The 9,880-nt window shown below is 37.5% G+C and overlaps 1 protein-coding gene across 1 annotated transcript; it reads left to right on the top strand.

Annotated features, from left to right (window-relative positions):
* The first annotated feature begins 1,732 nt into the window (after positions 1–1,732).
* Positions 1,733–3,528, top strand: LOC135609074 (geraniol 8-hydroxylase-like). Its single transcript, XM_065102163.1, has 2 exons — positions 1,733–2,694; positions 2,783–3,528. The coding sequence occupies exons 1-2, from the start codon at positions 1,792–1,794 to the stop codon at positions 3,395–3,397; spliced, it is 1,518 nt and encodes a 505-aa protein (XP_064958235.1). The 5' UTR covers positions 1,733–1,791; the 3' UTR covers positions 3,398–3,528.
* The last annotated feature ends 6,352 nt before the right edge of the window (positions 3,529–9,880 follow it).

The following is a 9,880-nucleotide window of genomic DNA, read 5'->3' as shown; positions in this document are numbered from 1 at the left end:
CAAGCTAGTAATTCTTTCCCCCCTTTGTTATTGTAAAAAAGAATAGAATGATAATATGGTATAATTCTTTTTCCTTTACATCAATGTTCAAATCATCACATAAAATATATAACAAAAAATCAATTTGGTGATTAAGTATATAATTAATAAATACAAGGAAATCATATGAAATAAATATCAAGTTATGAATATTAAAAAATCAAGAGAAAATTATCATTCAATTAGACAAATTAAATAGCGAAAAGAAAGATTATTTATTAAAATAATTAATAATAAAAGTATAGATAGAAAAGTAAATATTTATATATGATTTTTATTGAGCGCTTAAAAAATGTTTTAACCATTGATTATATTGATATTATTAACGATATGTATATTTAATTTTTCTTTTAGTATATGAGTATGTCAAGGTAAAATGATAAGGAGGAAGATTATTTATAAAGTAAAAAAATATAATAATTAAAATGATGAGGAACATTCCGAGTCTTATATGAATTTTGGATAGTTTTGAAGTTAAAATAAATATTTTATAAAATAGTTATTAGACTAACAACATTGTTTGGATCTTAATGTTGGATAGTTAAGTAATAATATATATATATATATATATATATATATATATATATATATATATATATATATATATAAAGTTTGTAGTTGAGATTTGAATATTGAGGTGGATATATGAAGTTACTTTAAAATTTTAAAAAAATATTTTTATTTATAAATAATTAGATATTATTTTAATAAAATATATAATAAGATAAAATTATTTAAGATGATATAAATATGTGACCGGGGGATCTATAAATACGATAGAAGAGGTAAAATATTTAATTTAGCATTAATGATAGGAGGAGAGGCAAAAAAAAAGATCTAAAAAATATTAATAAAAATTATAAATAAAAAATTAAATTCTCTAAACTTATTGAGATAACAAAGCATCTATCAAATCATCCTCAAAGCGGTAGGATTTTACTGGTGTATTGTTGTTGCTGTTGTGATAGATTTTAAACATGAGATGGGTTTGCAAGTTATTCTTTTGCTGTGATAAAATTTAAGGTATTATTACCAAATCAAAAACATACGATTTATGTACAGTGTGAAAAATATGATCTTTTTTTTTTCCACATTTGCTGCTGGTCAACGACGACTTTCTTGTCATAATCTCCTATATTTCTTCCCGATTAATAATTGTGTCAATGTAGCTCGTTCATCCATATTCTTACACAAACATAGTGCTTTTCTTAATATCTTATTAACAATGTGATTCACCTAATTGCTCCTCTTACCAATTCTCTGTGTTGCGATCAGGAAAGTGTGGAATTGCGTTATGATACCGTCTACTTAGCTAATCGAGTCCACCTAACTTGTGATTGGAGACTAATCTCTTATATTTGTTCCCAATTAATAATTGTGTCAACGTGGCTCGTTCATCCATATTCGTACACAAACATAGTGCTTTCCTTAATATCTTATTGACTACGTGATTCACGTGATTGCTCCTCGTACCAATTCCCTGTGTTGCGATAGGAAAGTCTGGAATCGCGTTATTGCAACATCTACTTAGCTAATCGAGTCCACCTAACTTGTGATTGGATAGGAATGCGGGGCTATCTCAGCACAACTCTGGTAGGGCAGAAGATTTGGCCACCTGAGAGTATAATTAAATTTCCTACATCTTTTCGCCTTGTGGCGGCTAAAAGACTTCGGAGACCAAGACGCTTACGTATATGGCTCACCTTTATCCCCTCCACCTTCGTCTTGGTGGTTCCCTTCTCTGTAGTCGTGATGGAGTCCTCTCTGTGGCTGCTTCTTTCTCTCGGTGTCTCCGTCCTTTTTCTTCTTCTTCTTCTTTCTAGAGCCACAAAGAGGTCATCGAAGTCCGGCGGCAAGCGGCTTCCACCTGGGCCGACTCCACTCCCAGTTGTCGGCAACCTGTTCGAGCTCGGTGACAAACCCCACCGGTCCCTCGCCCGCCTCGCCAAGCTCTATTCCCCTGTCATGACCCTCCGCCTCGGTCGAGTGACCACCGTGTTCGTCTCCTCCCCGGAAATGGCAGGAGAAATCCTGCAGAAGAACGATGCAGTGCTCTCCAGTCGCTGGATCCCAGAAGCTGTTCGCGTGTTGGACCAGAGCGAGGCCTCCATGGTGTGGCTTCCGCCGTGCCAACGATGGCGGAAACTGCGTAGAATCTGTAAAACCCAGCTCTTTACTGCACAAAGACTCGACAGCTACCAGTCCCTTCGGCGCGAAAAGGTACAGGAACTGATGCAGTACATCTCTGACAGCACGTCGAAGGGCATGCTGGTTCACGTCGGGCGCGTGGCGTTCAGCACCACGCTGAATTTAATTTCTCGCACCGTCTTCTCCGTGGATCTCGTTGATCTCTACGCTGAGTCCGCGCAAGAATTCAAGCAAGTGGTGGAGGGGATCACGGAGGAAGCTGGGCGGGCGAACCTGTCCGATTACTTCCCACTGCTCGCAAAGCTCGACCCGCAGGGCATTCGTCGCCGTTCCACCAAATACTTCAAGAGGCTGCATGACATCTTCGATGAGCAAATAGATCGGCGGCTACACAGGGAACGAGATGGAACCACCGCCCGCAATGATTTCCTGGATGAGCTCCTCGAACACCAAGTGCAGGGAGACGGCACCAAGTTCGATCGACAAGCACTGAAATCTTTATTTTCGGTGAGGATACATTCTCGAACGAGTAACGGTGATGGGGCAAACTCTATTCCTACAACATCTAAACCACGAAATGGCTTTGATTTGGCAGGACATATTTGTGGCGGGGAGCGACACGAGCTCGAGAACCGTGGAATGGGCTATGGCGGAGCTGCTTCGTAATCCCCGGACCATGGCGAAAGTGCGTGAGGAGATCGGCCGAGTTATCGGCTTCGAAAGAGCAGTGGAGGAAGCGGACATCGGTTCACTCCCCTACCTGCAAGCCACGGTCAAGGAGACGCTGCGTCTGCACCCACCGGCGCCACTTCTGTTGCCTCGCTTAGCAGAAGCCACCGTGGAGCTGCACGGCTACGAGATACCGGAGGGCACGCGGGTGCTCATCAATGTCTGGGCGATCGGGCGAGACAGCAGCGCGTGGACGGAGCCGGAGGAGTTCTTGCCGGAGAGGTTCTTGAACAGGGAGGTGGACTTCTGGGGCCGCGACTTGGAGCTCATACCGTTCGGAGCGGGACGCCGGATCTGCCCCGGACTGCCATTGGCGTACCGGATGGTGCACCTCATGCTGGCGTCCATGCTGCAGAGGTTCGAGTGGAGGCTGCCGGAAGGGGTAGAGCCAGGGGATTTGGACATGGAGGAGAAGTTTGGACTCACCTTGATCATGGCTTCTCCACTCAAAGCTATGGCCGTTCCCACTAAATGCTGTTAAGACTAGGATTCATCTTGTCAAGTTAATTTTCCACCGTGAGCTCTGCCAAAGCAAGAAGTGTAAACATAAAGATCTGTAATTATGCTATGTCAATAATACGGAAATAACCTATATGCCAGGATTGAAATCAATGCATAGATCTAATTATACAATGCATACCTTTTGATGTCATATGTTCAGAGATCTCGTTGATCTGCTAAGCACCGTCTTTAATCCAAAATAGTTGCAAGCACCGTCTTTAATCCGACCGTCTTTAATCCAATCGCACGCAATCTGAAGGAGTGCAAGGAGAGTAGACCATTTCTCCTCTCTTCCTATCCTTTCACAGGACCTACACTGATTGATGGATTTGGGGAGAGGGTTTTGGGGGAGAGTCGAGGAGAATAACTGAATCCCTCAACAGAGAGATCCTGTCCTTTTATAGGCATTTTATACATGGCCATGTTTTAAAAATATACCAATAAGTCCAATAAACACAATAATACTATATTAAGTCCAACTATCAATGCGAGTCATAGCGGTTGTATTTCATCAATGTCATACTCCCTTCTATGTACCACAACATTGTTAGTCTTTCCTAACATAGTCCATAATGACCCTTGTAATTTGTCTTGTCAAGACAATCCTGTTATTACATTCAACCATAATATGCATAAACATAAATGTAAACAGGATAGCAGAAACAGATAACTTTAATTAAGTAAAATGTCAATAATAGCATCCACGTAAACATGCATCACCATATCCTTTATGACTTGCTCACAAGCCCCATTCTAAGAACATGTTCTTTGAATATTTTGCACTATAAGGCTTTTGTCAATGGATCAGCAATCATTATAGTGGTGCTCAAGTTCTCAATTGACACTTACTGTTTCTGGACTCTTTCTCTAACCACCAAGTACTTTATCTCAATGTGCTTGGAACCACTAGAGTACTTGCCATTCTTAGAGAAGAAAACTACTGCGGTGTTATCACAAAATATCTTCAGCGGCTTGGCAATTGAGTCGACCACACCAAGTCCTGAGATAAAATTTCGTAGCCATAAAGCTTGATTTGTGGCCTCAAAGCATGCCACAAATTCAGCTTCCATTGTTGATGATGCAATAAGCGATTGCTTTGCACTTTTCCAAGAAATTGCCCCACCAGCTAACATAAATACAAATCCTGAAGTGGACTTCCTACTGTCGAGGCAATTTGCAAAATCAGCATCTGAATATCCAGTTACTTCAAGCTGATCAGATCTCCTATATGTGAGCATATAATCTTTTGTCCCATGTAGATATCTCATTACTTTCTTTGCAGCTTTCCAATGTTCCATTCCTGGGTTGCTTTGATATCTTCCCAGCATTGCAACTACAAAACTGATATCTGGTCTTGTACAGGTTTGAGCATATAATAGACTTCCAACTGCGCATCCATAAGAAATATTCTTTATTTGATTCTTTTCTAAGTCATTTCTTGGGCACTGGTTTTGACTGAATTTTTCACCTTTAGTAATAGGTACATCATTGGTTGAGCAAAGTTGCATATTAAATCTCTCCAAGATACGATCAATATATCCTTTCTGAGACAATCCTAATAATCCTTGAGATCTATCTCTGAATATCTCAATGCCAATAACATAAGATGCCTCATTCATATCAACCATCTTAAAGTTCTTGTTGAGAAATATCTTGGTTTTATGCAATAAACTAAGATCACTACTGGCAAGTAAAATATCATCCACATATAAGATCAATATAATAAACTTGCTCCTACTTACCTTCAGGTATATACACTGATCAACAGTATTTTCATTAAATCCGAAGGAAGTAATGGTATTATGAAACTTTATATACCATTGTCTGGAAGCTTGTTTAAGGCCATAAATGGATTTCTTAAGTTTACAAGCCCAACTTTCTTTTCCCTTTTCTATGAATCCTTCGGGTTGTTCTATATAGATTTCCTCATCTAGATCCCTGTTCAGAAATGCTGTTTTCACATCCATCTGATGCAACTCAAGATCATAATGAGCTACTAATGTCATAACGATTCTCAATGAGTCCTTTTAAGAAACAGGAGAAAAAGTCTCATTATAGTCGATGCCTTCCTTCTGAGAAAAACCTTTGGCCACAAGTCTGGCTTTATATCGTTCGATATTGCCCGTTGAGTCACGTTTTGTCTTAAAGACCCATTTACAACCGACTCTTTTACAATCATTGGGCAATTCAACAAGATCCCAGACATCATTCTGTACCATTGATTTTAACTCTTCTTTTATTGCATCATACCATTTTTCAGAATCGTTACTTTCTATGGCTTGTGAAAACGATAAGGGGTCTCTTTTTATTCCTATATCATAATCTGATTCTTGTAGATATATAACATAATCATCAGAAATGACATGTTTCTTTTTCCTTTGAGATCTTCTCAAATCTGCCAATTGTGATTGTTCTACAAGATCATCAGCGGCGACATCAACATCATGTGAGAGTTCTTGGATGTTATTTTGTTGTTCACCCTCATCAATACTCTCATTGATTTGAGGAACAATAATCTCTCGGACAAGAGATGATATGGGAGAATTAACCCGAATCTCCTCAATATCAAAATTAACCCTTCGAGATTTTTCACTCCCACTGATTTCGCCATTTTCTAGGAATTTTGCATTACCAGATTCTACTATTCTCATACTATGATTAGGGCAATAAAATCTGTATCCCTTGGATTTTTCTAGATAACCAATAAAATATCCTGAAATAGTTCTTGGCTCCAATTTCTTTTCATGTGGATTGAATACTCTTATCTCTGCAGGACATCCCCAAATATGTAAATGTCTTAGACTGGGCTTCCTACCGGTCCATAACTCAAATGGAGTCGATGAAACTAACTTACTAGGAACCCTGTTCAAGATATACATACCTGTCCTAAGAGCTTCACCCCACATCGACTCAGGTATAGAGGAATAACTCATCATGCTCCTAACCATATCCATCAGAGTACGATTTCGCCTTTCAGCAACACCGTTCTGCTGTGGCACACCTGGTAATGCATATTAAGCACAAATTCCCCGTTGTTCTAGGAATCTAGCAAAAGGGCCAATATTCTGACCAGATCCATCATATCTGTCATAAAATTCACCACCTCTATCAGATCTGACAATTTTAACTTTTCTATCTAATTGTCTCTCAACCTCATTTATGTATACTTCAAGAGTATCAACGGCTTGAGACTTTTCATGTATTAGATAAACTTTGCCATATCTAGACAGATCATCTATAAATGTGATGAAATATTTTTCTCCACTAAAACAAGGAATATGGAGTGGTCCACAGATATCAGTATGAATAATCTCAAGGAGTTCTTTACTTCTTGTGGTATTTTTCTTTATTTGTTTAGTTTGCTTTCCCTTAATGCAATCTATACAAATATCAAAATCAGTGAAGTCTAAATGTTCCAAAATATTATCCTTCACTAATCTTTCAATTCTTTCCTTGGAGATATGCCCCAATCGTCTATGCCACAATATAGAAGATATTTCATTATTGAAACTACGTTTCAATCCAACACTTGATTGCAGGGTCATTAGTGTCTTTGCAAACTCAAGATCCAAATTAATTCTGTACAAACCATCACAAAGAATTCCAGAACCAACTTTTATTGAATCGTAAAATATGTTGAGTTTGCCACTACCAAAAGAAATACAATATCCTAACTCATCAATTCTAGAAAGAGAAATCAAATTTCTAGAAATTGTAGGGACATAACATGTGTCAACAGGATCCATCAAGTGACTCGTCTCTAAGCGTAAACGATAAGTTCCCATTGATATCACTTTCGCTTTAAGACGATTTCCCATAATGATGAATCTTTCATGTTCTTTTGGTTTCCGAATTGAAAGAAATCCCTGCATGTTATTTGTAACATTAGTTGAAGTATCGGAATCTATCCACCAAGTGTTAGAAGGAACTTCTATAATGTTTGATTCGAAACATACAAAGGTCGAGTTAATACATTTCTTTTCGAACCAAGTCTTGTGTTTAATGCAATCCTTCTTCACATATCCTTTCTTGCCACAAAAGAAGCACTTTACAGTAAAGGCTTTCTTTTCATTAGTCTGTTTAATATTTACAGACTTAGCAAATCTCTTTGATGGATGATGCTTCAACTTTCTTTTCTTATTACCACCTCCTTGAGTAGTCGTCATGACATTATATGAATTTTCCTGCCTTAATCTCAATTCTTCCTAAACACACATGCTAGTCAACTCATTCAAGTCCCACTTATCCTTATTTGTATTGTAGTGAATCTTGAATGGGCCAAACTGAGAAGGAAGAGAATTGAGAATAAATTGCACAAGGAAAGATTCATCAACATTCATGCCTAATGTTTTAAGTTTTGCAGCTTTGTCAGCCATATTGAGGATGTGATCCTGAATTCCTCGAGTACCATCATACTGAGCAGTAGTCAATTCTTTCATCAATGTGCCAGCCAATGACTTATCAGCAGATTTAAATCTGTCTTCAATAACATTTAAATATTCCGTTCTGCAGTACTTTCATCAGTCAAGTCTGCAGGCTTTTCAATAAGTAATGCTAGATCAAGATCTAATACACCTAGTGTGAATTGCGCATGCTCTAACCATTCTGAATAATTTGATCCAGAAAGTACAGGGACACTAGAAGCATATGAATGTATATACATATAAGTACCACTGCAAAAAATATATAACAACATTAATGCTTTGAGTTTGTCAAAAAATTGATGAACTATTGATATCATCTATATTACACCTTTGGGTGAAATATTGACATATCTAGTGTTCACTCAAGAATATTTATGGAGGACTGATACCATCCTTGAGGAATAGGTATTGTTACCTTTGGGTATACAACCCTAAACTGCAAGGATATCTAAAATAGTATCATCCTACCCCATCACATAATTATTTGAATTAGATTCTCTTTTGGGATTATCTAAATCTCCTAATTATATATACCATTATGAATATTATTTCCTTAATATTATTTTATAAGTCATTAGTCTAGGTCACTTTGGTGGCTACAAGACTAATGCAATAATATAAAATAAAAATGTCCTATAAAATGACAAAACTTTTATTGTAATTCATATCACAAAAGTTTATCATCCTAGGCCACTTTGGCAGCTACTAGTCAGATAAAACTTAGGGAAATAAATTACAAATAATATTCATCAATATTTCTTTAATTTTGTTAAGCAGTTCAATAATAAAATAACAATAATAATTATTGAACATTTATGTAAAGCAGTTCAATAATAAATAACCATAACAATTATTGAACATTAATGCAAAGCAATTCAATAATAAATAACAATAATAATTATTGAATATTAATGCTAAGCAGTTCAATAATAAATAACCATAATAATTATTGAATATTTATGTAAAACAGTTCAATAATAAACAACCATAACAATTATTGAACATTTATGTAAAGCAGTTCAATAATAAATAACCATAACAATTATTGAACATTAATCAAAGTAATTTAATAATAAATAACAATAATAATTATTGAATATTAATGCTAAGTAGTTCAATAATAAATAACCATAATAATTATTGAACTTTAATAAAACTCATATGATAATTTCAAGCATATACATGTGAATAAATAAATGAAAATTCTAAAAATAATAATTAAATTTTAATTTTATTTACCACATATATAATGAATAATTCATATGAGAAAATCATAAAATAAACCATAATTTATAGTTTTTTTATTAATCAAAATTAAATCCAATCAAATAATCAAAAATATAATCATGATTAAAATTAATCATAATTATAATAAATGATATTTATCAATTTTATAATTGAGAATATAACCTAAATTTCTCAATTTCATAATGATAAAAACTGAAAATATTTGATAGGATATAAATCGAAAATATGCGAATGGTAGAACTGTAATTTGGCAGAAATTAGACCCGAGGGCAAAACCATAAATATGTTCACAGAACATAAACTGTAATTACGATATTTGAAAAGGGTAAAACTGTAATTTTTCAAAAACCCTAGCCTCGAGGGCAAAAACGTAAATATGCCAAAACCCTAATCTGCCATCGCCGTCGTCGCCTGCGCGAGCGGCGCTGCCGCTGCTGCCTGCGGCCCGGCCGCCTGTACGCGGCTGCCAGCGGCAGTTCTAGCCTGTGCGCGGCCACTGCCGCCACGGCGCTACCGCCGCAGGGTTGCTACTACTCACGCGCGGCCGTTGCCGCTGCGGCGGTTCCTGCCCGCGGGTGGCTGCTGCCAGCACGCGGCCGTCGCCTGTGCACGACCTACTCACGGATGGCCGCCACCTGGGCTGTCTGCCTACGTGCGGCCGACCGTCGCATGGACGGGTTCTGGCCGTGTGCGACCGGGTTCTACGATGCCGTCGCACGGACGGGGTTCTGTGATACCGTCGCACGGACGGGGTTCTGTAATGCCATCACGTGGACGGGTTCTGTAATGCC

The sequence above is a fragment of the Musa acuminata genome, chromosome BXJ2-4, assembly GCF_036884655.1.
Source record: "Musa acuminata AAA Group cultivar baxijiao chromosome BXJ2-4, Cavendish_Baxijiao_AAA, whole genome shotgun sequence".
Lineage (NCBI taxonomy): Eukaryota > Viridiplantae > Streptophyta > Magnoliopsida > Zingiberales > Musaceae > Musa > Musa acuminata.
This window is presented reverse-complemented; position numbering and strand designations above follow the sequence as displayed.

Excerpts from the sequence above, each read along its gene's own strand:
- LOC135609074 (XM_065102163.1), top strand. The coding sequence starts at position 1,792 with ATGGAGTCCTCTCTGTGGCTGCTTCTTTCTCTCGGTGTCTCCGTCCTT. Across the intron at positions 2,695-2,782 it reads CACTGAAATCTTTATTTTCG|GACATATTTGTGGCGGGGAG; the intron begins GTGAGGATACAT and ends TTGATTTGGCAG.